The 26,999-nt window shown below is 51.9% G+C and overlaps 1 protein-coding gene across 2 annotated transcripts in view; it reads left to right on the top strand.

Annotated features, from left to right (window-relative positions):
- Positions 1-26,999, top strand: part of Plc21C (Phospholipase C at 21C) — a 276,056-nt gene that overhangs the window by 92,957 nt on the left and 156,100 nt on the right. For both annotated transcript variants that reach the window (XM_089555248.1, XM_089555250.1), the window contains exon 2: positions 11,606-11,683. In XM_089555248.1, coding sequence (XP_089411374.1) covers positions 11,606-11,683 — 78 coding nt within the window. The remainder of the gene's footprint in view (positions 1-11,605; positions 11,684-26,999) is intronic.

Genomic DNA, 26,999 nt, shown 5'->3' with positions numbered 1-26,999 from the left:
AAAGTACCCCGCGCGAGTGTTTCGGCATTGCCAATAAAGTCTAGGCGCCTCGCCATTTCGGAAACGGGCGAACCCCCCAGCCTCTTCCTCGGGGGCGCGTGTCACCGAACCGTCGTCGGCGCCCCCCCTCCGCGTTCGATTCGAATCACTGAAAATAAACCGGTGGCGGCGGATCGAAGGCTGTTTGGGCGGAGCAGACGCCGAAGGACGCTGTCCTCCTCCGGGACGCCGCCTGCCGACGGGACGGCGCGAATCGGCGGACGCAACAATTTGGGCGGCCCCCGCGCTCCGCCGCGAAAATTGAGTGCCGATCGAAACGCAAATCATTGCGCCTCCGTGTCGCCGGGAGGGCCAGCGGCAGCGGTCTCTCTTTTCTCCTCTCCTCCTCCTCCCTTTCTGGTGTCGCCGAACACGGGCGGCCGCCGGCGGCGATTTGGACGACATCTCTCCTTCGCGGCGACGCAGCGGACCGACAAATCTCGGCTGCCGTACAGAGCCAGTGGCCGATCAATATTACCGCGTGTGCTCCTAGAGGCGCCTGTGCGTGGCGCCGTAAAGGCAGCTTTGCACTCCCTACTGGCACTGCGCGGGTCGGTTTGTCGGCCGCTTTAATCTGCGCGCTGGTGCTCTCGCCGCGCTCTGGGAAAAGTGTCCCGGCCGGCGCAGTGTCGGGTTTCTGCCGGTGTTTGCACGTGCGAGAGCCGCTCCTAGTTGCCGCTCTACGTGGGCGGGAGCCGACTTCCGCTATACCCGACTCCGTCCGATCCGCCGCGGGCTAATTTCCGCGTCGGCGTCGTTCCGCTTTCGGTGCGCGCCCCTCTCGCTGCTGTCGGACGCTTTTCTGGCGTACTCGCTGTTCGGAAGCGAAGGCATCCGCCAAAACGAGCCCGTCGTGCTGGGGGTTTCATCGTCGGCGCTCACTGCACTCACTTCGCGCCAGTTGCTTGTGCTTGGTTTGCCTTTATTTTTATTGTCTTTTTTTTTTCGTCACCGGAATAGGCTGACGCTCGCGGAACTCTAAAACGGGAAATGCTTGGGCTGATACGTGATGAGCAACGCGTGGTCTTCCCCGGTGCATACATAGCAGGGTACTTGTGGTTGGGTCGGGGCACCCATTGAAATACTGCGAAGAAACGCTACGAACGTAAAACGCCTCTGCGGTCGGCAGCGTTGAAAGCATTGTTCGAGGTTGAAAGTGGTTGATCGACATGCTTCTGTGGTGTCCGCTCAGTCCGAGAGTTAATTAAAGAAATTGTTAATACGTACATGATGCTTTATTGCGCATTCGCGCTCGTTCTGCGTTCATCTGTTCTTCCAAACGTGCATTTGAATTTGCTCATCCTGCCAGTCGCCGGAACCGCGGGCAGGGAGTACAAATCCATTTCGGCATCTTATAGTACTCGGCGTCATTTTCTGCAGCATCCGGGGCTGCTGCACCTTCTAGAGCGCGCAGCCGACGCTGCCGTAGCCCGGGGCAGAGGAGAGGGGGAGGAGGAGGATGAGCCGATGGCGTCGCCCCGGCGCCCGCGGCTGCTCCCTGCGGCGAGGTCGGCTAAAAATAGCCCGGAGAGGAGGAGGCGCCTCCTCCTCTCCCCAACCGATGTGGGCCAAGGAGAGGCGCTCCTCCCGCCACGGAAGCACAGGGTTGCCTTCCGCTCATAACGGTATTAGGGATGGACAGTGGTAGGAAAAGGAGATGCCGTTCCCGTTTATACCTAGACGTATAAAGATATCGCGAGCCGGATAGAAAGGCACGTCAGAGAGACGTCTGCCGTAAAATTCGTCCTCGATACGGAAATCACCGACGAACTCCATTTGCGTGCATGCTCCATTTGCGGGGTATTTTCTGAAGAGTTAGTTCTTGGGCTAGTTGGTATACTTGATTTACACTCGTAGTCTTTCAGCGCAACGGCACACGGCCAAGGAAAAGAAGCAGGAAGAGAAGAGGGACGAACACAGCGCTGTGTTCGTCCTGCTTCTGTTCTTTGGCCGTGTGCCGTTGCGCTGAAAGACTACGAGTTGAAATCAACTATTTTCTGACAAGACCAAAAGTTTAGGGGAATCCTCCAAGGTGGAGTAGATTTGTAATAAGTGAGTAATTACTCATTGGTCAACACTGTTCCCACTTCGAGTTATTGATCAATTCTCTCTCGCCCTACCATAAGCTTGCCGTCCGGGTTAGCTCAATCGGTAGAGCGACTGGTCCGGTGAAGCGGTGGTCCCGGGATCGAACCCCGGACCAGGACGAATTTTTCTTTGACTGCGAAGTTTCTGAGAAAGCTCTATAGCTTTCCTCTGTAGCCGTATGGCTGCACTCGGGTGGACGTCAATGAGTAATTACTCCCTTATTTTCTGACCAGTAAGCCACGTTGACCGCGTTTTATTTTCAGTGGTGATTGCCTCAAGACACGGAATGGATGAATTATGTGAGCGAGGTAAAAGATTGGCAAAGGCGCTTGAATTCGGTGAGGGAGCGATGAGCAGAGGGGTCGCCGGCGATGCACTGCTCGGGCGTCCTCCGACAACACGACTGCAGGTGACGACTACGCGACGGTCCGGGGTTGTTTGCCGGTGGAGTGAACCGAAGGCGTCAGTGACGAGAGCATCGTGACGTTAGAACTCGTGGCGCTGAGATGAGAGACAGCGATGCCAGGGCTACGAAGTGCATGTCCGCGAAGCTGAACTCTCCGGGATGGTTCCCCTGCAGCATATGAGGCTCAATTCAATTCCAATCCGTTCGGTTCTGCGTGGACAGCCTGTAGCGCTCGCGAAATTCTAAGAATTTCATTGGTAGCCGTACGGTTTATTCATCATTGATATCGCAGAGAAACGGCTTTAAATGACCAGCTATCGATAGATTTTGCATTTTCTTGCTTTGTCACCTGGCAAATCCTCTCCTTTTACGTTTATGGTCATAGCCGTTACTGGGACCTCACCTTGAGTGGCCGTGTAACTTAAGCCCTTCGTAGTAGTTGTAGGTGTCGTAGAAATCAGCAAGCCAAACCTAAAAAAAGATGAGACAAGAAAAAACAAAAAGAAGAAGAAAGAAGCCAAGCTAAAGAGAAGAACAGAACTAAGAACAACGAAGGCGAACAGAAAAGAGAGAAAAAAAAAAAAATGGAAAGGTAGAAAATGGAGGCACATTACGGCTCTCCCCGAATGTTTTATTTGAGCCGTAGTCTAGTTCTACCAGTCTGTTAAGTACATCGCAGCGTTACAAAAAAAAAAAAATAATAAGGGGGGGGGGGGGGGGGGGGCACTTTGTTGACCTAAAGTGCGGTGAGGCGAAAGCCTTTAGCGCGGTATTGCTGCTTGTGTCACAGATGTGTGGTTAAGATGTTAATTAAGTACACAATTCTTTGTGAATCTTAAATGCTGGAGACACTGGAGGGCGTTTGGGAGGCATGCGTCTGATTCGACGCCTTTCTGCAAACAGCCTCCAGCGTCCTAGACAAGAAGAACTACTTATGCATTGGCAGGAAGTAGCGTAGCCATTAGCACGCTCGGCTCCTGAACGGAAGGATGGTGGTTCGAATCCCAGAGATGCTCATGCACTTCTTTCTTGCTGTTTGAATGTGGAAATCTCTTCGTAATCCTGATTGCTTTAGTTGCCTCAGCTCCCGAGGGCTATTAAAGACATGCAAGCACACGAGGGGGCCGGGAGGCCGCACCCGCAAATACCCGGATTTCTGTTTGGGGGTTACACCGTCCTTATTTAAACACCGGCCCCTGTTTGGCCCATATGGGAGTTGTCAGGTGACCACCGCGACTCAAGGTCGCTGTTGGGGCGAAAAGCACGCCACACCCTTTATCGAAAAGGGTGTGGCCTGCTTTTCCCCCCAACAGCCTCGGTTTTTCTCTCTGCATTATTGACCATGCCCCGCAGCATTCCCGCCGCCTTTCGTGGCGTGCAGCGATGGCATCGACCCAGATGGGTCGCGCACCATTTTGCCCCAAACCGGGCCACGAAAAGGGGCTCGCTTCCCCCAGACGAACATTGGCGCTCAGTATTACGTGCAACACGCTGTGTGTGCAGTTCGGTGTTTCCTTCGCTCATCTGTAGGTACCGGTGGTTGTAACGAGTTGCGTGAAGGGTAGAGCCAACTCCAGTGCGCATCGCAGAGGATCCAACTGCTATAAAGCGCACACCGAACAGCCTTTGGTGATTAAAAACTTTTTTTTATTTGTTAACTTATCTTTCTGAAACTTAGCACTTAGGTATATCATTGAATGCTGATTTCGAATATGCATTTAGATTTCAAATATCTCAGCTGGAAGGAAAAATATATGGCAACATAAGACATCTTAATTAGGTCATTTCTTACGGATCTTTAGAGTAATTTATCAGTTAAAGAAAGATTTTTCATGACTCAGGAGACATTTGCAAAGGCCCAAAGCACAACCTAAAGCGAACAAAATGTCTATAAAATGATTTTGTTAATCGTAAATAAATAACAAAGTTAAAAAGAAAAACTTATGTGGCAGTAATTAGCCCACATTTGGCCTTATTGCTAATATATCATGTTTGAAGTCATTAAGAAAGCTTTAGGATGTGCAGTTGACCTTTAGAAATGCTTGCATATTCTTAAGAAAGCTTTTTTTAACTGATAAATTACTATAAAGGCCCGTAAGAAATGGTTTAATTTGGATGTTATTTTGCGATAAATTTTCCTCCAGGTGAGATATCTGAAATCTAAATCCATGTTTGAAATCAGCATTTTATGGTACTCCAGTGTGCCAAGTTTCAGCAAGTTATGTCGACAAATAAAAAGACAAGTTTTAAGACCCTCATTCCCTCTTAAGCGCGGTTTTACGTTTGTTCCGACGTGTTTTCTTGGTGCGGGAGCGAACGCTCCGCCGAGCTTTCGGGTACGTAGAGCGGCGCACGATAGCCGAGGCGCTGCCCTATGCCAGACTACCGAGGCGAGGAGCCGCGTAGCATAGGTGAGTGCCGCAGTCTCATCTTGGTCCGTCACGGGCGCACGACGCTTTGAAATGGTCGTCGATCGCCGGTCCGTTCAGTGCGAAACCTGCCACCGAGCGGGACGTGAGCGCCTCGTGCTCAGTCCCGTCGCTCCCGGGCGGTCGACTGTCCGCCGTCGTTCGTGCTCTCCACGTTGTAAACGACGTGTCCGATGCCTCACCTGCCGACCATCTTTAGACGTGAGCGGTGGCGCACAAATTTTGTTTTGTGGATCGAGCTTTTTCCTTGCCCACCGTAGCCGTGGGTTCGCTTGCACGAGCAAGGGCTGCGCCTGGCGGTGCAGTCCGCCGTTTGCTTACGTCAGAAAGAACCCCGAAAGACCAGAGTTTGGGTAAGGAAAACTGGTTTTGAGGCAAAAAAGAAAGGGGAAAAAAAATTCCCAGTAACTGTCTCACTTTTCCGTGAAAAAGGCGCCCGTGTGCTGCGCGACGTCACTGCACGTTATAGATCCTCGGGTGGTCAAATTTATTCCGGAGAACTCCATTGCGGCACCTCTTTCTCTCTTTCTTCTCTCACTCCCCACCTTCCTCCTCCACGGCGCGGTTGAGGTGTCCGCCGACAAGATAGCCAGTGACTGCGATTTTGACTTCCTCGGGACCTATCGATTCGCGGTGGACACCTCAGCCCGCCTTGAGGGAAAGGATGAAGGAGCGAGTGAAAAAAGAAAGAGAGAAAGAGGCGCCGTAGAGGAGGGCTCCGGAATAATTCGGACCGCCTGAGGATCTATAACATGCACTGAGGTCGCACAGCACATGGACGTGTTTGACTTCTGAAATGATGTCTTCGAAAGAGCGTTCGAAAACCGAGCCCCCCCCCCCCCCCCCGCCAATCTGTCTCGCTGTTTTGTCTTTAATGTGCGTGAGATATGCACAGCCTTCTCTCGTTATCGTTTCCTTCCCGCTAGGTGACACCGTTTGCCTTTGCGAAGTAACCGAGACAGGTCCGCGCCCGGGTCGACGTCGCTGCGCGAGCCCGCCTTCGGAATGGCGGTGCCTCTGTGCCGTTCGTCTCGCTGCCGTGGCTCGGGTTCTTCTTGGACAGGCTTCGCTCCCCCCTGTGCCATTCGTCAGGGAGGAAACGAAACGCACACAGATGGGCAAAGGCGGCTCTTTTCCCCCCCGCAGATTTCTTGCTCCGCAGCGGTCGCAAACGAATCGGCCTGCCCGCAGCGCCGCCCCCTCTTCCATATTACCCCCGATTACGGCCATCTTTCGTGGCGCGCTTTCCCGTACGCCGCTTGTTCCCTGCTCCGCTTAATTTTCTGTCTGCGTTGCCCTTTTGTGCGGGAACAATTGGGGGGGGGGGGGGGGGGGGGGAGAGATTTACTGCCCCGGTGCTCAAATGCGGTCTCCTGAAGGACGGAAGAGGAAGGAAGCGGAAGGAGGGGGGCCTCATTAATCGCCGCCCGGTCCGCCGGTTTCCGGCCGACTGACCGACCGACCGAGCCAGCGCCCTGCCTCCGGACCGGCTGCGGTGCGCGGGGGGGGGGGGGGGGGGGTGCCCGCGAAGAAGCGCTCACGGAGGAGACACCCTCACTCAGGGGATTCGGCGGGCGCAGCGCTCTCGCGGGTCATCGCGCGCTCGAAGGCAGCGCCGCCCCGAAAGCGCACGTTCTTCGCAGAGTTTAGAACGACATATTGCTCACCCCACTAATCATCATAATCATCTAAATCATCATAATCTACTACTAACTACTAATCATCATAATCTACTAAATCATCATAATCATCATCATCAGCCTGACTACACCCACTGCAGGGCAAAGGCCTCTCCCCCCATGTCTCTCCAATTAACCCTGTCCTTTGTCAGTTGCCGCCACTGTATCCCCGCAAACTTCTCAATCTCATCCGCCCCCCTAACTTTCTGCCGCCCCCTGCTACGCTTGCCTTCTCTTGGAATCCACTCCGTTACCCTTAAGGACCAGCGGTTATCTTGCCTTCGCATTACATGCCCTGCCCCAGCCCACTTCTTCTCGATTTCGACTAGGATGTCATTAACCTGCGTTTGTTCCCTCCCCCACTCTGCCCACTTCCAATCTCTTAACGTTACACCTGTCATTTTCCTTTCCATAGCTCGCTGTGTTGTTCTTAACTTAAGCTGAACCCTCTTTGTTTGCCTCCACGTTTCTCGCCATGCTCTCTAACTTTGGATGACGTGATACAGCTCGCTGTCCCAGCCATCCGGAGGTCAGCGCAGTTACAGAACGCATTCCTTATGCATGTAAGGCTGCTATTAATCGTCGGCAGCAGCTGCAGCTTAACTACACTCTAAACACGAATAAGTCTACCTGGAAGTAGAAAAGGAGTAGGCTCCCCTCTAGCGCACACCCTTTTAGGGGCAAAGGTATTCTATCCGATTCCGGAGTAGAGTTCGATCACATCCATGGAATGCATGCATGGAATGCTTACTTTTGGCAACGGAGCACTGCAAAGCATGGTGACGATGCAGTTAGCAATGAGAGGAGGTTTTTAAACCCGGCATCGGTGGCCTTGACGTCGGCAAATAGACGAGATTGAAACCTTAGATTAAAACCTTCGCATAATGCTAGAATTTCACATGTTTTCAAGAGGGAATTTGTTTCCGTTGCCAACCGTAAGCACAGTCGCAGGTAAAAAAAGATTAGCACACATGACGGTACACCAGAGCGCCGGATTGACAACGCGTGGCGCTGCGGGTGGCGAAGAGGGTGATAACGAGAGTGCCGGGCCGTTCCCATTCTACAGTATTAGGGGGGTTGAGTGGACTGCCACGGACCAGCAAAGTTACTGGCTAAAAGTAGCGCTATCATCAAGTGTTCCCGCGAGTTCCTTTTGACAGACCATCGCGGACATAAAAAAACAGTAATAAAAAGAAGCCATCTTTTCTCATGATAACCGATCCAAAATAAATGCCGCATGCACAGTCACGTAGCGTCGGCACTTCATTGCTCGGGCGGTGGCACGCTTACCTCCTAAAGCTTATCCCCCCCCCCCCCTTCCCAGGCTGCAAACATGGAAACAGCCCGGTAGGCAGGTCTGCGAACCGCAGCGCCGTGTGGTGAGATATCCCAATTCTGATCGCCAGTGATCTGTGCTAATATTTTTTGCTCGTGACTGTACATCTTATGTTTAATGATAGAAATCTACCCCAGGGCTTGGGCAGAATACCCTGCTCCTGTATCGGCATTTCGTGTTTAGAGTGTACGTCGATTGGTCCGCCGCAGTGTCTCAGTGGCTATGGCGCTCGGCTGCTGACCCGAAAGACGTAATTGCGATCCCGGCCGCGGTGGTCGAATTTCGATGGAGGCGAAATGGTAAAAGCCCGCATACTGTGCGACGTCAGTGCACTTTAAAGAACAACAGGTGCTCGAAATTTCCGGAGCCCTGCCCTACGGCCTCCCTCATAGCCTGATTCGCTTTGGGAGGCTAAACTCCCATAAACCATAAACCAAACCATTTATTGCTGAGAAAAGGCCTCTCCCATATCTGTTCAGTTAACCCGGTGCTGTGCCAGCAGATGGCGCCTTGTCACATAGACTTCCTAATCTCATCCACCCACCCGACTCTCCGCTGGTACGTCTCTGGGAGTGCACTCCGTTGCCGGATATACGCTCCTGGCATTACCCGTGTCTCGCCCACTTCCGGAGGTCACGCTGGACGTAAAAATCGCATCGCCGACTTCTCGGACCACCCGTCGCACCGGTGCTCGGAAAGCACGAGACGCGTGGCAGCCAGCTGTCCGGAAATCTCCCTTCTCTGTGTGCTACCGAGAAACGGCGCTCTGAGCGCGTACAATGGCCCCGCTTACCCCGAATGCCGGAAGCGGAATATGCCGTACGGCGCCTGGGAACGCCCGGCTGCGCTATCCCCGTGACTCCGCAGCCGAGGACTGAGTCGTTGCTTACGGATGCGTTAACACGAAGGGCGAGTTGCTCGATGGATATCAGGCCTCCAGCGGTCGCACCTATGCGCGCAAGGCGAGCCTTTTTTTCTGCAGGATTCCCGAAGCACCGCTAGCAGTATCGAGGCGGAAGATCCCTCGGAGTGCGACTTACGCCAAACTGTGCCCTGCTCGGTAGGGCAGTCACTGGGGCAGACTGATACCAGGTAGTTTCTTCAGCCTTGCTGCCCTCCTCGATATTGCGGTGACCACCTGCACTAATCGGTCGGCGCCGTGTAGCACCGGATACGGTCGCACTTGCTCCTTATTACGGAAGTGCGGAACGTGTTGGGCGAGCTTGTTGGGCGAGCGTGCTCACTGTGTGTTCTCTTCGTCTGTTATTCTGAACTTCGGTAATGTATGCGTATACTGTCTGAATAAGGAGGCCTAATCAGCGCTGCGATGTCTTGCCCTTTCTTCTTTGTCCGCTGTGCTTTGCGCTGTTGTAACACTATCAGACCGCTTTTTTAGGGCCTATGTGTGTGCGCCTGTTTCATGAGCCTTTCGGGGAGACCCCCGTTCGCTCACTTCCGCCAGCAGCAGAATGAAGGGCTGCGCTTCCTATGACGTCGCGTTTCCTTCGGCGTGCTTCCTTCCGGACGCATCCTTCCGCAGAGTTTTAACATTGCTCGTTGCGCGGTGTCGCCAGCATGGCAGCCGTCGCTCTTCCCGGAACTATTGCGCCTGCATCTAAAGCGACGCTCTTGCTCGTTGCGGGAGTTCAGTGCGACCACGCTCTAAAGTCCACTGTTTCCTATTGTCAGCCGGTTCGGTACAGCAACAAGCGCTGCACTTCTTCCAAGTGTCCCTTTCTAGACCGTGGCACAGTGCATCGCCGTCTGCACGCGCTCGCAAGACGACCACTGTGCATGTCTCGGCTCAAAGCCTGCCTGTATGTATGCCAGGGCACTTCGCAATAAATGTGCATCACTCGTTCCTACATGCGTGCGTATTACGCAGACTGTACGCATTCATGGACTGCTGCACTACGTCATTGTGCTGCTGAGTTTGGAGTGACCGTCACACGTGATGCCGGCTGTTATTTCGAAATTTAGCATTGAGGAAGGCTTGCAGAGGACGGGACTTAGCTTTCCCCATTTGACTTTTCTCCGTCTCAGCCGATGGTGATGAGGACGCTATAACAGTGGCAGCAAAAGTAGTACACGCACGCACTCGCTCCGTTTTTGTCTCACGAAAGGATACTTAAACTCATTTCTTCGCTCGCCGTTTGTACATTTTCTCATTTCTGTTCCTTTGGCCAAAGCGCAACTGGTGTTTCGCGAAGGTGACTGCGGCTGTCGCTTGTCAGCACCACTTTTTGGCGCACCCGTTCTTTTAAATTATGTGCTCACTAATGGCGTTCTTGGGATGGTATTCTATTCTGTATTCGATGCTACGCCCATTTATGCGTGCTTTGCGAGCTGCATGGTGTCGTCCACGTTTCCTATCTTTACGCGCGGCTTTGTGCACACTAATTTACGCGATAAAGTGGCGAAATGGTGCGTGAAGAAAAGCTCTCTACATCTATAGTATGTATAGGCGCGGACAAAAGTAAACGGAGCTCGCAACTGTCTTCGAATGTTTTTCACGCGTCACCTAATTGAAATTTCCAGCAGTGGTGCGCGCATGCTGGTAGCGGAGGTTGGTGGGCTTTCTTGTCGACACACAACGCTTCTTCATTGCCGATGGAGAAAGCGTGATTGCACTTCGAACGCAATAGCGTGCTCCGTTTACTTATGGCCGCGCCTACGCCAACAAAGAATGCGGGATGAGCCGAGGGGCTGGGAACAACGCTGCCGTGCCAACCTGACGCGTTCTCTTCGGGCTTGCGCTCCAGTCGCTTCTTCGCATTCGTTCTTGCTGCAGTCATGTGACTGCTAACTGCTTTGCTTAATAGCAGTAAAAGTTTCAGTTTGGGTGGCTGTCGCGGTAGTGGCAGACAATCGTGGTCTGCGTGTCGTCAAAATGCGTTCTAAGCTATGCGCGGACACACGCACATCACTGCTCCGTAATGCTCGTGCAAGCCTCGAACGGGATGAGCTGATGACGTGCCAAGTTTTCAGCGTTGTGTTTCGGAGGGTCCGTTAACGTGTCCTTACGGTAGAGCGCGCCGCCGTACACAACGACACGTGCAGGCATGTCATACTGGCCGTCGTTGCGCCATGTGTGTGTTTGATTGCCGAGGTAGTCGATGCCACTTCTTTTCTTTTATTACAACTTTTTGGTGTCCACTACTTCTTGATAAACATTTACGACGCTAAATCCCTTCACGCGCATTCCATGACATTCATTCCCATGTACATTAAATGTGGGAAATAGAGCGTCTGGTGTACCGGCTAGGGTATAACCGCAGCGGTGGCCTTGCGGTAGAGCATCCGCCTCGCATGCAGAAGGTGCGGGTTCGATCCCCAATGCTGCGGGGTACCCACCGGTGATACCATTAATGAGTACAAGCTTTACCCTGGCCTGTTGCTCTACTTCTGGGGGGCGAGTGCTGGGAAACGGATATTTTATCTGTAAAAAAAAAAAAAAATTCCATGACGCCCTTCGGCCAAAGCTGCCCTTGTCATTAAAAAATAATAATAATCATCATCATCATCATCATCACTGGCCAGCGTTTGCGCTTCCGGGGCAGTGTGCAGCGCCCGGCTTTCGTGGGTGCCACGTGATTGACCGTCTCGCTTCTCCCTTCTTCTTGCGCAGGATTCGGCGCTGGGCACGCCCGTGACGCTTCGAGTCGACAAAAATGGCTTCTTCCTCTACTGGACCGACCAGAACAAGGTGAGTGTGCCGAGACTCCCCCCGTCGGGGAGGCCTCCTCCGTCCGCCAGAAAGGCGCCCAGCGACTGCCACTGACCTTGGCCGTGTGGCCGGTACTCATTCATCTGCTCGTTTACTTTTCGGCATACGTGGGCATCTTACCAGGTGGATTTCGACAGCAGTAGCCGCCCTAACAGTAGCGTTAAAAGCAGCGCCTTATGATGTACAGTCTTTGTCAAAAGTTTAGAGCCTCTCAGCCTCGCAGTGGGGCCCGTGTAACATTCATGGTTACATCCCACCCATCGGAGGAGGCAGGACGAGACATATTCTTATCCTTCAGCAAAATTTGGGGCGCTGGAGATGCATTACGAACCACACAGTGTGGCCCAGAAGCAAACCCTCTGGGCTCCAAACTTTTGACAAATGAGCGACAGGGAGATTTTTCAGAACCCAGTGTAACGTATACGCACAGTCCGACTCACCGGCGGTGGTGCCTTAGTAGCTGCTGGATTTATGGTTTAAAGTACTGGAGATAGTAGTAACCTTGAGTGGTATAAAAAGCTCGTTTTAATGGAAATTTATTTGTCCTTCGTGTTTCCCGTCCGTCCCCTGAACAGATTTTTTTACTGATATTACATCGAAAAGCTGTTATAGGTTTGGTTTAGCCGTGTAGCCCTGCATTTGGTCGTGTTATTACATCGTCAGCCGTAAAAGAATGCCTAGCCATTCTCACGCGATTGAGCGTCGCCTCCCACCCTCTCTCTCTTCCCTCCCTCTCCCCTAAACGATGTGAGGGGAATTTCTCGCTCCACTTTGCCACCTGCCCTGGATGTCTGGCGGCAGTTGAATGGCACTTGAATTGAATTTCTTCTGCCCTTCGTCTTCCCCGGCCTGTAGTCTCAGTTTGGATTTCTTTATTTTACTGGCAAAAAGAAGTTCAGCTTCAACAGACTAAGCTATTTAGCCTGTCTGAAAGGAAATAATAGGGGTGGGCGAATGTTCGGAAATTTCGTACAGAGAATCGAATATCCTTCTAATCGATTTGTCGATTGAATGCAGGTTCAAAATTGTTCGAAACGAATCAGGTAGGTTCTCAAGTTCCCGAATACTTTTCGAATAATTCGCACGGAATAAGGGTGGCCATATTTTTCTTCTTTGGCGATTTCAAACACAGGGGCCACACACGCCCCGCACCATGGTTGGTGTGCGCGGGTTGAAAGGTCCAGCGCAGCGAAACGATCCATTCGCGTGATGACGTACTCGTGCATGTCTTCCGAGGTAACTGGACGATGCGGCGGGGTTCAGCAAACTCGTCCCTGACGCCGATCTCGGGTGCCATGGCTCTCGCCTGTCTCGTGTACTGAGATGTGTCTGTTCTCTTCCGCCATAAAAAGCAAAGGTACTTTCCTTGTGCGTATAACTTGAGGCTGGGAATTTCAGCAGAACTTGTTGACGGGCAAGTTTGTGAGCCATAATTTCAGAGGAGCCAGCGCAACTTACTGACTTCATGTTGCGACCCGCTTATGAATAATAATAATAATAATAATAATAATAATAATAATAATAATAATAATAATAATAATAATAATAATAATAATAATAAAGTTTATTAACGCAAGATTGCCACAGTAACGATACATGATAGGCCTGCCAAAGTCGCAGTGGGCTTGAATGGCAGGCCGGCAGGCAGCGGCGATAAAGTAGAATACCGAGAACACTACAGTTTTAGTTGAAGCAATTGAAGCAAAATACAAGTAAAGTACTCACACCAATGTGGAGAGTAATCGTATAAAAAAAGGAAAAAAAAAATCACAAAATGGTTACGCTGAAATGTGATGAGAGGTAGCATTCCTAAAATAGAGCAGCCTAACACTATCTGCAATGAATAATACATATAAACAGTCAATATTTGTGAACAAAGTAAACAATAACATTTGTGACTGAAACGGAAAGGGAGGAAAAATTTGTACATCCGCAGGATTAGAGGACATCAAAACCATGAATTCCTCTGTTGGCGCTCTATTCTTACGCGTCAGCAGAATCAGTGGCACAGCAGTATAACCTCTAAGACTCCGATTTTATGCAGTTATGTATGATTTAAATGAGCTTAGAGAAGAAGAAAAGAAAGGTTGAAGGCTACGGTACTAAAGGTTAATGCGACGGAGAATTTGTTTCAGTTTGAACTTTGTTTTCACACGAAAAGCACTAGCTGGTAATTGATTGAGGCAAAATAGTATGAAGTAATTATGAGTGCGCTGACCGTATCTGCTTGAGCAGCGAGGCGCCCGAAAACGGTGTTTAGGCCGGAGGCAACGCGCAGGAACATGTTCTACTTTATACGTGTGTGACCAGAAGTGTCTCAGCATAGCCGTTTCAGTGAGAAGAGCCTTAAATTTTGAACACCTTAAGGCTTTGAACTGGTCAGCGCTGTAAGGTAATCCTCAATCATAGCTCATAATGTAATAAGATGTGCCTTTCAGCAGTTATAGCTATAACTGCTTAAGTAAAGCGTTGCAACGCATCTCAGCGCCACCGCCACCGCTAGCGCTTCAATGTTTCGCACGATTGCTCGTTGAATACTCGAACTTGTAGCGAATATTCGTAAAAATATTCGATTCGTATTCAATGCGATTGTCTCACTATTCGGTTGTTAGCCGAACTATTCGTATTCACCTCGATTTGAAAAAAAAAAAAAAAAACACTATTCGTGATCCCTTAGGAAATACACACCAGAATCATTCCTGTGTCGCCCCGCCGCGGTGGCTCAGTGGTTACGGCGCTCGGCTGCTCACCCGAAAGACGCAGTTTCGATACCGGTCGCGGCTGTAGAATTTCGATGGAGGCGAAATTCTAGAGGCCCGTGTGCTGTGCGATGTCAGTGCACGTTAAGGAATTTAAGGAACCCCAGGTGTTGGAAATTTCCGGAGCCCTCCTCTACGGCGTTCCTCATAGCCTGAGTCGCTTTGGGACGTTAAACCCCCATAAACCAAACCAAACCAAACCAGTCATGTGTCCTCGGGGAAACAGAGAAGTACTTCGCTGACGTAGACAAGTGAAAACGTTACCGCTGGTTATTGTCGGTAACCGGGGCCAAATGATGAACAATGACATATATGCACGGCTGGCTCCATCGCAGGCCTCGAAACACATGACAAGACAAAGCGAATCACGTGCAATACCGGCACGTTTTTGTCGATGCTGCACGAGTGGATGGCTGACAATTTTCCGAAAGAGAACATACAAGTCATGCGAGTTTCGTTGTTTAAGCAAAGAGAATTTAGCTCCTCGGTTTTCCACATGCCTCCGAGCTTGTCGAGCGTGCGACGTCCCGTGGAGGTGTGGGTGAGACGCTCGTACTGAGAAGTGAGATGAGCTTCCGAGAGCTCCGTCACAGTGTTGTTGTAGACCCCTAATGCCAGTAGTTTTGTACGTGGGTGTCCGGTGGGGCAGATGAAGAGCCGCCTTGTATGCCTGTCTAATGAGGCAGTCAACGCGGTCCTGTTCCTGGCAGCTAAGATAGGGGTAAGGGAGGGTATATGTGAGGCGACTGATATGAAGAGGAAAGGAGGTGCCGTAGTGGAGGGCTTCGTAGTGATTGCTACTAGCTACGGTTCTCCGCCGTGCACTCACATCGCAGGGCACACGGGCGCCGTTGCCTTTCGCCTCCATGTAAATGTGATCGCCGCGACCCTTATTGAATAGGCGTCTTCGTTCTTGGCAGCCGAGCGCCCGAACCACTGAGCCGACACGACAGGCAACAACCGTTTCGCTCTCACCATTGGTTTCTGACGAAAGGCAATGGCGCAGTAACGGCCTCACATCTCGGTAGACTCCTAGATGTGAGACAGTTACTGCGCGATCTACTTTTCTCAAAAACCAAATTTTTAACCGTTAGTCGCCGAACAACGTTTCACGTAAACACGAGAGGAGAGATGGAAGAGAAGGAGGAAGGCACTCTGGCCTGGGTGAGAGGGACAAGAGAGAGGAGAGGGAGCGCTCTCCGAGAAGGAAGCCCGCGTGGTTATTAAGGCGAAAGCCTCCAATGCCTCATCGTTGTCGACAGAAGGTTGTCAGCAGAGGTGTCGCGCTCTTCGGTTGGTCGAGACGACTATGACGTCAGAGTGCGCGGATTCGAAGTAATGAGGTCACCCACGGATACCTGACGCCCCCTTTTGGAGCAGCCGACGACTAATGAAATAGTTGCCGCCGCAGTGGCTCAGTGGTTATGGTGCTGGGCTGCTGACCCGAAAGACGCGGGTTCGATCCTGGCCGCGGCGGTTGAATTTCTTTGGAGGAGAAATTCTAGAGGCCCGTGTACTGTGCGATGTCAGTGCACGTTAAAGAACCCCAGGTGGTCGAAATTTCCGGAGCCCTCCACTACGGCGTCTCTCATAGCCTTAATCGCTTTGGGACGTTAAACCCCATAAACCAAGTAATAAAATAGTTGTCGTCCGCTCCGAGAGGGGGCGTAAGGCGTCTGTGGGTGACCACATTACATACTTACATTACTGTGAACGGAGCCACGGATACAACCGAACTCATCGAAGCAGAGAGAGAGAGACTCGTGCTAAAGAAGCAGTCAAAGTGTGTAGTCAAATAAAACACTAGTACAGCACAAACAGTCTCGAAGTCAATGCCGTACAGTGCGCCAGGAAGGGTTTCGCCTTGCGGCACTATAGAGAGCCCCCTGAATTTTTTTTTTTTTGCAACTTCCAGAAGCGCAGCTCGAGGGCTGCATGGCCCCTGTGGCCTGCATGCGCTCGGACCGCAGCACGCGTCCCTTCGCAGCAGGCGCGTCCTCGTCACGTCTTCGGGCTGTCTCGGCCACGCCAGTAGCGCCGCTCGTCAGAATGACGCCACATCGAGGCTGCCGAGCCGGACGGAACTGCGAGACTCAGTTGCCGTCTGCGTGCTTTCGAGAGGTTTCCGTGGAAGCCGCTTCGTGAGTCTCTGCTCGCAGCAGGGCGGGCAGTTCGCTGGCGGCGACCGGCGCGGCGCTCCGGCCAAGTTTTCACACATGTGTCTCCTGCGATAGCGGCGTGAGCTGGCGCGCGAATGAGGGACCGCGGTATCGTTCTTTCTGGAGCTCATCCAACACCGAGTCAGTCCACTCGGGCACACCGGGCGCCTTGATCCGCTTCGATTGGTTTCAGCAGTGCCGCTGCCCTGTCAGAATTCAATATCGCCTCCATCGCAGCTGAGCCATACATGTAAGTAGCCGACACCTGCAAGGTCCTAAGGGAGTTGGTCGGTTGATCACCGAGGAATCTAAACTATCCTAGAGCACTGCTCAGAAGCGGTCGTTGGGAGCTGATGCGAGCAAACCGCAGTGCACTGCTCGGCGCGAGATATGCTTATCTTGCGAGACAAAAGGGCGAGTCAGCACTCGTAGAGAGGGGCTTCTAACGGGGCCGTTTTCGGCCGCTGCACGCCGAGTACTTTGCTGACGCCAGCTCTGGCGCTTTCGAGTTGCTTCGGTGTTTGCCGCGCGTTCCTTTCCCCGGCTCTTGAGCGGGGGTTGGCTAATGCCGGCCGCGCTACATCTGGGCGCGCAGGGCGCTTCAATTAGCGAAGGGTTCTCGTTAAAGATTCTCAAGCGCCGCCGGAGATGCATAATGCATGCGCTGCCTTGGCGCCGGGTTAAGCGCGCTCAAATATGCGTCCTCCGGCAATGGCCGGCCTGTAACGCGCGCCGCCTGACGTTGCACATGCCCCGAGGGGGAAGGGAAAGTTTGCACATGCCCCAAGGGGGAAAGGAAGGTGGCGCCGCGGGCCATGCAACTGGAGTTAATTGGGAATCAGCCCAAGCTGTTTCTGTATTGCGCCAGGACAGCACGTACTGTCGTGAGCAACATGAGAGCTGGGGAACATGGTTTCTGCGCAAAGTCGCAAATTTTCTCGTTATTTGTCGAATGAATTTCAGAATCAGACATAACTTCACCAGCGAAAGTACGAGCCACGAGGAGAAGAAGAACACAGGACAACGCTGGTACACCAACTGTACACCAACTAGCCCACATGGGCTCCTTGATACAATCTGAGAATGACCTTAAGATACATGTATTTACCCGCCGCGGTGGCTCAGTGGTAAGGCGCCCGTCTACCGAGCCGGGGTACCCGGATTCTAACCCGACCGCGGCGGCCGCGTTTCGATGAAGGCGAAACGCAAGAGGCGCCCGTGTGCTGTGCGATGTCAGTGCTCGTTCAACATCCCCAAGTGGTCTAAATTATGCCGGAGACCTCCACCAGGGCACCTCTTTCTCTCTTTCTTCTTTCACACCCACCTCCCTTCCCTTACGGCGCGGTTCAGGTGTCCGCCGAGGTATGTGTGACAGATACTGCGCCATTTCCTTTCCTCAAAAACCAATTTACCTTAGGATATTTTACGCCAGGAGGAAAATCAGAAGACAAAGAACTGCGCTCGTCGCACATAATTATCGGTAATCAGTGAACGAAGGGTCAAGCTTTGTTCCTTGTCATGTTGCTCACGACTGTACTGCTGGAGCGTCCCCCTCGATTCTCTGTCCTTTATCGGTGACTACTGTAACCGTTCAGTAAAACACATTATTGGGCTAGTTGGTAACATTCTTGATTCATACCGGCGGCGAAGAAGCACAAACACAGAGAGAAGGAACACGCAAAAAACACGGACGAATGCTGCACGTAAAACTTTGCAGACGCGTTTAGCATGCCCCCACGAAGGTCTAACGAGGCCGAAGAGGGCCCTACTCACTTCTGCCGGAATCCTGCCTTTTCTGAGGCATGCGGCGATGTATCTGGCACGGCATGTAGATTGTTCAAACCTAGCCTTTCCTTCAGTCGATTTGCTCATCAGCAATTTTGTTCACTCTTGGGGGCAAAACAAGCTCGCTTACAAAGCCGTCACAACTGAGGCACTTACAAATTGGCTGTACAGAAAGTAGTAACAAGAGTTGATTACCCGCTATTCAACATTGCCATGATGCGCCTACCCGCCCTACTGGGTGCGGTCGAAGGGGTCCAGCACGCGCTGTACGCCGACGACATCACCATCTGGGCTACGCAAGGGCGCCTGGGGGATATGGAGACCAGCCTGCAAACGGCCGCCAGCATAGTGGACCGCTATGCTCGAGACTGTGGTCTGCAATGCTCCCCGCAGAAATCGGCATTCGTGCATTTGCGTCCCTCGCGCACATGCTCGACCCAAATCAATCTCTCGTTGCAAAGCGGTCCCATTCGCGAATCCAAGGAAATCAGAGTCCTCGGACTTTTCATACACAACCAGCGACGCTGCGACACAACGCTCGCCAAGCTCCGGCAGGTGGGGGACCAGGTGGGCCGCATGGTCCGCCGGGTTTCCAACAAGCGCGGTGGGTTACGATGCAAAGACGCCTTGCGGCTGGCGAACGCATTCGTGACCAGTCGAATCTTGCATTCGACTCCCTATCTCCACCTGCGGAAACAGAAGGAGGATGCCCTCGAGGTCATCCTCCGCAAAATCATGAAACGAGCGCTGGACCTCCCGGTCTCTACCTCTACCAGCCGCCTTTTGGCACTGGGGATGGTTAACACTTTTAGGGAGCTTCGGGAGGCCCACCTCAACAACCAATACACTCGTCTCACAAAGACAGGGTCGGGTCGCCGCCTTTTAGCCCGACTTCACATCCAGCACACTCAATTCACAGAGGAGAGATGCCGCCTTCCCGTACACTGGAGACGCGCCCTCCACGTGCGGCCTCTCCCCACCAATATGTCCAAAGAGGATCATAATGGCAGGCGCCTGGCGCGGGCGGAAGCCTTGGACCGCCATTTTCGGAGCAAACCAGGAGTCTTCTACGTGGACGCTTCCGGCCCGGACCCCAGGGGATGGTACACGGCCGCGGTTGTCCACGAGGGTAAAACAGTAGACGCCCTTACTTTCAAGGCCCAGTCAGCAATTCACGCAGAAGAGGTTGCCATCGTTTTGGCAGCCTCTCACACCTCCTCCAAATACATAATCACCGACTCGCGAGGGGCTTGTCATAACGTCACGCAAGGGTGGGTTACTCCCCTAGCTTATCGCATTTACCAAAATTGTAGCCGAGACTCGGATCCCGCGCACCGATCTCTCGTTTGGGCTCCAGGTCACCAAGGCGTCCACGGAAATGAGGCAGCCGACGCCGCCGCCCGCGCGCTCTCTCTCCGGGCATTTCCCACGGGACCCGACGCCGACCAGGACACTGATTTCAATCCGATTTATACTTTTAAAGAAATATGCGAGTATTACAAATCCACGCACCAAACTCTTCCCACCCCGTGCAAAGGGCTGGGGAAGGTCAACGAGCGGGTACTCCTGCGCCTGCTCACCAACACGATGTTGTGCCCGGCAACTCTGCAACATTTCGATCCTCAATTCGACGGGCGGTGCTCACACTGTGGGGAGGTGTCTGACACTTACCACATGGTGTGGGCCTGCCAGCAGAACCCATCCCTACCCCCTATCCCAAACCCCACCCGAGAGGACTGGGAGGCGACCCTGTCCGGTTGCTGCACCCTCGAGGCCCAAAGGGCCTTAACGCAGCGCGCCCGGGCTGCGGCAAACGCCAATGGGGTACCTGTCTAGGCATCCCACCTAGTGGTTGTAAGGGCGTGACCCTTCAGGTTACGACCCCCAACACCTCTCCCTATGATTTAATAAATGTTTTCACCACCACCACCTACCCGTTTTTTGCGAGTGAAACTCGAAGAAACCGTGGCTGGCAGTCGTTGAAGGGGTTCAGGCGGGTCCCCAGTCAGTGGTGGCCCGCCAACGACGACATGATGATCTTCCGTTGGTCTCTTTTTTAACGGGCACGCCAGAAATTAAAGCCTGGAAAGAAAATAAAAAGGAAATTCACACAAGTGATACTGGTCCGGACTATTTAGGCTCAGTTTATGTTTAGGTTACGTCACTTGTTCTGCGGACGCCGCTTCGTTGTTTAGATGGCGATGTTTCGCCGTCCCTGTGAGAACCCAGTGCTGCCGGCGGTGGGTCGGAGCAGCTGATAATGCGTCCGAGGCTGAAAAGCCCGCTTTTACGCAAAGCTGATCTAGGGACTTTAGTTCAAGGCGGCCACTAATGGCTGGATGCTGGCTTTCGAGCCTGGTGTTAAGACGAACGTGGAAGGTGTTTCGGAATCCACCAGGACTGGTGCCTGCACTCCGAAGTCTGCTGTCGCAGCAGCACAGACAGTGGGCGCCGCCTTTGCTGCGTGTCAAGAATGTCGTGATTGGCGTACCTCGGAGACGTGTGGGCGGAGCTTAGCAAGTGTTTCATCAGACGGTGACAACGGGGTGGTGGTGAAAACATTTACAAGGGACAGAAGGTATGTTTGGATCAGCCCGTAAGGGACCGATCCTTACACGCACTAAGTAGAGGTCCCTAGTTTTGGACCCCAGTGGCGGTGGCCGCCGCCCGGGTGCGCCCGACGAAGGCTTGTTGGGCCTGTAAGTCCTGGAAGTCGAGCAGGGTCGCCTCCCAGTCCTCCAGGGTTGGGTAGGGGGAATGGCCGAGTTGGAGGGGCAGGCCCACACCATGGGATAGGTGTCAGAAGACGCCGCACTACAGTGCGGGCAGCTGCCGCTAAAGGAGGGGTCAAAATATTTTAGTGCTGCCGGACGCAGCAATGTATTGGTGAGATGGCGGAGAAGGAGCCGCTCGTCCGCCTTCTTCAGGCCTTTACATGGGCTAGGGTAAAGGTGATGGCTATCTTGATAGTAGGTTGACAAGCAGCGCCTCGCGAATGGAAAAGGCGCCAGACAGAATCGTCTCTCCAGCCCAGACGATGGACCACGTCTCCCCGACTGGGAAGCGGACACAAGCGGCGTTACAGTCGGGTGCACCTGTATTCCGGAAAGATGAGTTCGTGTCGTCGCCAGCGGCACAAAGGATTCCCCCGTAGCGAATGGTGGGCGTCTGCCTCGTAGCCTGCGCTCCTTGCATGGTCATCTGGCGGGTATTTCTGTGAATAGTGTGCGTGTCACCATTCAGCAGCCCAGGCTGTTGAACACCGCATTCGTGCCTTGTGCGATGTACAGGCGCACCTTTGGGCTGCGGTGTCATTCACCTGTCGCCTGGACCTCCTCGCCTCACCGGGATTCCAGCTACGGCCCGCCCTGCTTGGCTGGCGGAATGTGGTTGGTGGAGCGAAGGAGACAACCTCATCGTGGCTGCATTTGATGTGTGGAATTGTACTGACTCACGCCATTTCACTCATGCGAGCAACTTGCTGTAATTTTCGGCATGGAAATATTTTAACGCAAGACTTCAGGGGGCACTTTGGCTCTCTAAAGTGCTGCAAGGCGAAAGCGTTTCCTGGCGCACTGTTTGGTATGCGAGACTGTTTATGCTGTACTAGGGCTTTATTTTACTACACATTACGACTACACACTTTGACTGCGACTGCTTCTTTAGCACGACTCTCTCTCTGCTTCGATGAGTTCGGTTGTATCCGTGGCTCCGTTCACAGTAATGACGTATGTAATGTCGTCACTCATGGACGCCTTACGCCCTCTGTCGGAGCGGACGACAACTATTTTATTAGCTGTCGTGTGCTCCAAAAGGGGCGTCAGGCATCCGTGGGTGACCTCATTACTTCGAATCCGCGCACTCTGACTTCATTATCATTTCGACCAACCGAAAAGCGTGACACCTCTGCTGACAATCGTCTGTCGGCAACGATGAGGCATTGAAGGCTTTCGCCTTAAAACTTTCGTTCACTTTCTGGAATGCTGGCCCCTACATAGCCTCGGTCTTCCTCGTTGTGCTGCTGTCCATGCTGCTTCTCGGACGCCTACCATATCGGGAAAAATAAGAAGCGACCATGATGCGTGTTGCGTATCCGCATATTGCAGAAATAAATATGACCACATTGTGCATCTTTGTCGTGAAGACTTTTTAAAATTTTACCCCGTGAACCGGTGGCTCGTTTACGGTGAAACTGCGCGCAGAGCTAGCGTATTGCGGTAGCGTTTGTCTGGTAGTAAGTTTGACAACAGTACTTACCTCTTTCAACCGCGTATGCTGCAAACCTTCAATCGTCTGCGCCGAGACCGACGCGCCAAAAGGCGCCAGTGCAGGGTTTTCGCCCAAGGTCGATGGTGGCGCAATCTGTCGTTTGCACAGGAAAGCGCCACAACGCGAAAGGCGCCAAGGCGAGCTTTGCGAGGTGCGCGGACCCTTTGAGGGCGCCACTGCTCCTAAAATATTTTGATTTCTTAAATTTTTTTCAGGTCTTCACAGTAAAGATGCATAATACTGTATGTACACAGCCCCGTAGAGAGAGAGAGAGAGAGAGAGATGAGAAGAAATGCAACGAGAATAAGCAGACCTAATCGTATTGGGTGGCAGGAAACGTGGGACTGCCGACGAAGGAAAATGGAGCGCTCCACCGCCGTTCTAGAAGACATCATGCGATGGCTGGCCGATTTGCGTTAATTCACACCAGTTTTATGCCGTGGATTCCAGATGCTGTGCCACACCGCCGTTCACTTCCAAACGATGACGACCCTTCCATTTCTATATGGTCGTCAGGAGTTTGAATCGGCTGGCGGGAAGGCCTTTAAAATGCCATTATTTCGACGATAATTGGGTGTTTTGGTGTCGCGCGAACATCAACATTGCCAGAAATAGCCGCAGAATCAATTTTACTCCGTGCGCCGCCGCGGTGGTTCAGCGGTTATGGTGCTCGGCTGCTGACCCGAAAGACTCGGGTTCGATCCTGGCCGCGGCGGCTGGAATTTCTTTGGAGGAGAAATTCTAGAGGCCCGTGTACTGTGCGATGTCAGTGCACGTTAAAGAACCCCAGGTGGTCGAAATTTCCGGAGCCCTTCACTACGCCGTCTCTCATAGCCTCAGTCGCTTTGGGATGTTAAACCCCATAAACTAAACCAAACCAATTTTACTCTGTGCCGTAATTTGATGTAGTTGTCTTCCCCTTTATTATGCTTGTGCCGTGAAATTTTTATTTCTTCACCAGTCTTGGAGACAATGGGGGGAAGAATATGTTGGAGGAAAACACTGAATGAAAGCGGCAGACAACACATCATAAAGATTACAAATAAGTAAGAGCAAATTGCAATATTACAGTACCAAAAATAAACGCTGAACAAAGAGCAAAAAGAAAATACCACGCAGGAGATGTCGTGGAGAAAGGTCGCGAGTGCTACTTGCCATAAAAACTTGTAGTGATATATTGATGCCACGTCTGCAGGGAAGGTGATTCCAGTAGTTTCATGCACTTGGTAACGATAGGGCCATTTTTTTACCTAAACTGGCTGCACTGGTGTAGCCAGTGTATCATGATTTCTTGATACACTTGCTACACCAGTGTAGCCAGTGTAGGTAAAGAAAATGGCCCTAGTGAATAATAAAAGGTGCTTGGGTGGCAGTGCGGATGAGCGGATATCTGTTGATGACGGACACGTGTGGAACATAAGGTAGCTAGGGCACAAGTACTGCATAAAATAGATAGTTGGACTACTACTTGAACACGTTGGGTTGCGTTGCTCTAAAGTAACTTGTTGAACGAGTTTGTTATTATGCATCATTGAAAGCATCGCAGCAGACGGATAGGGCGGATCAATGCGTGTACGTCTTTTTCCTCTCTGTCCATTTTTTCCGGCTCTGTTTTCAATAAAACTACGGTTGGCAGTTGAATTCATAAAGAAAGCAGTTGTGCAGAATCGTTCGGGGATTCGGCATGGTATAGTCCTCGCAAATTTTCTTAGCACGCATCCTCTTTCGTGAATGATACCCGAGTCGTCCGGAATGCCACTCGGGGCCCGAAAACCATGTATGCATGCAGGCAAAAAGCGCCCAACGGGCGACATTTCGCTCTAATTCCAATCATCCTCGCAAAAAGCCGTGTGCTCTGGAGACACGTACGCCTGGGCCGCTCTCTTTCCCCGCCTATCTGATGAAAGAAACTACGCAGAGCTGGGTGAGGCAGTGGTTGATTTAGGGGTCGAACCGTCGACCTCTAGTTACAAGAGCTGCCTGCTTTCGCCGGAGTCTCGGACCCATCTCTTTGTTCACTGGGCCGCCGTTCCGGGCAAGGCTGTTTAATTTCCTATTCAGATGCGTACATTTTGACCTAAGGTGGTGTCGTTTTCTTCCTTTCTCTTTTACTCCTTTATTTTTGTGGGTTGGAGGGGGGGGGGGGGGGGAGCGGAAGGGGGGTTTTACAAAGAAACGAGAGGTGTACACAATGTAAGCAAAGTAGCTGAGAATAGATCGGATATAGAAACAGTACGCCAGAACCTTAAATGGCAAATTAGGAAAGAAATCTAGGCGTACGAACAAGAAATAACGATAAAACAATAACAATAAAAGCTGCCTGCGTCTGTTACGTAATGCGAATGTGTTCTGAAAGCTCGAGGCATTTGCAGAACTTCCGGAGTTTTTTTTTTTTTTTCGAGGGGGGGGGGGGGGAGGGGGGTTAGTTGCGCTATGCAAGTCGGAGGGCACAACTGGGCACAGGAGAACTCCATCCAATTTTCGTTTTAAGTAAAAATTGATCTTGTGACTCTTTCTGGCTATGTGGATGTTTTTCCGGCAAGAAAAACAAATTTTCTTGTCCAGAAAGTTAAATTTGAAAATTTTCCCTCCTCTCGGTTCAGTCTACTGTGTGGGACTCCGTGATCACCGATTGGAAGCGAATGGCGGTGTAGTGTAGACTCCGAAATCCGGGTCACCAACTGTCTCCAAGCGCCGCAGTCTGCTTGCGAAAACGGGTGGCGACATGTGTTTTCATTTCTTTAAACCTTTTTCGAGCACGTAAAAGCTCTTTTTTCAGTTGAGGCACCGTCTTTGTCATTAAGACGCCGTAGTGTATCGATGTAGGGCAGTTTCAGGTTGCCCTCAGTTCCGTTTTGTCGTACACAGGCGGGTTATTGCGAACTTATATGTAGGCATTCGTGCGCCTATTTATTCAAATGGCGGTTTCTGCTGGCACTGACTGCGCTGGTCGTCTGCTGTCTGCCGTAACACTAATCACCGAAGCTGTGGCCTCGTGGATTAAGCATCCGCCTCGGGTGGTTTGGGGCCTAATCCCCGCCGGGTACTCTCGGTTTTCCAGGGGGAGCAAACGTGCTCCCATTGGGAAACCGCTAAGTACCCTGCGGCGATGGGGATCGGTGCCATTACAGAACCGCTGAGTACCTGGCGGAACTCGGGATGGAGTCCTACGCCACTCCCCCCCTTCAAAAAGAAAGTAAAAGGAAGAAAGCTGTTTGGCCCTTTCACATTTGTGCAGCGCAAATGACATGGTATGGGGGCAACAAGACGGCACAGGTGCTGATTTTAGCTGAGGGTTCATTGTTATCGAACATATGCAAAGAAAACAATAAACTAACTAAAACAAAACGAAAAAAAAAACTTGCGCCTATAGTCGGATACAACTTAAGTCTGCAGTGAAGCTCCGACCACATTTAGCCTCCGCGCACAGAATTCCTCCACGACGAAAAAGTAGTCCACTACTTAAACGTTTCTTGTTACCTAAACAGGAAGCTTATGTAAAGAAAAAAATTATGAGCTCTAGGATTTTGACACGTGGATTGTTTGATATAGTCAAGCATTAAAAAGCTGATTGCGTTTACAGTTGCGATTGGCCAGTGGAGTAATACAGAACGTCCCGGACCACGACCCACTGTTAGCAGCTGCTGTTTTTTTAAGTTGTATCCTGGTATAGCATAGGTTCGACGCTATCTTTTGTTATCGCGATGAGAAGTGGCTAGCGCAGATATCGGAATTGTTTGTTGTGGGACACGCTACCGCTGTTCGACGAGTGTGTTGATCTATGATGTGCTCTTTTACGTTGGATGTGTCGGCAAAATCAGGAGGCCAGCTCTTATATCCCTCACATGCGTCGGCGGGTGAGAATTTATTAATCTTTTCAATTTTAACTTCTGGCTAGGCCTCCGCTAGCAGTACGCGCCGGTCATGTTTATGTGTGCTGTATGTTTTTCTTTTCGGTTCAGTCAAAATTTTTGCTGGAGACGAAAAAAATGCATAACTGAATACCAGTTATTACGGCATCATACAGCACGAAAGAAAAATTCAGAGGGGCACTTTGCTGACCTAAAGTGCGGTGAGGCGAAATCCTTAAACGCGGTGTTGCTGCTTGTGTCACTGATGTGTGGTTAAGATGTTAAGCTTCGCCTCTAAGAGAGGAACGTGACAGTGTCTTAGGGAGTCCACAGAACGCGTTCGCCCGTTCGGCTCTACGCCTTGCTCGTCGGTGAAATGCTTTTTGAGGAAAGGAAATGTATCTGTCTCGCATACCGCGGTGGACACCTGCACCTCGCCGTCACGGGAATGGAGAAAGATGGGAGTGAACGA

This window comes from Amblyomma mixtum, chromosome 8, assembly GCF_055824585.1.
Source record: "Amblyomma mixtum isolate Tamu chromosome 8, ASM5582458v1, whole genome shotgun sequence".
Classification (NCBI taxonomy): domain Eukaryota; kingdom Metazoa; phylum Arthropoda; class Arachnida; order Ixodida; family Ixodidae; genus Amblyomma; species Amblyomma mixtum.
This window is presented reverse-complemented; position numbering and strand designations above follow the sequence as displayed.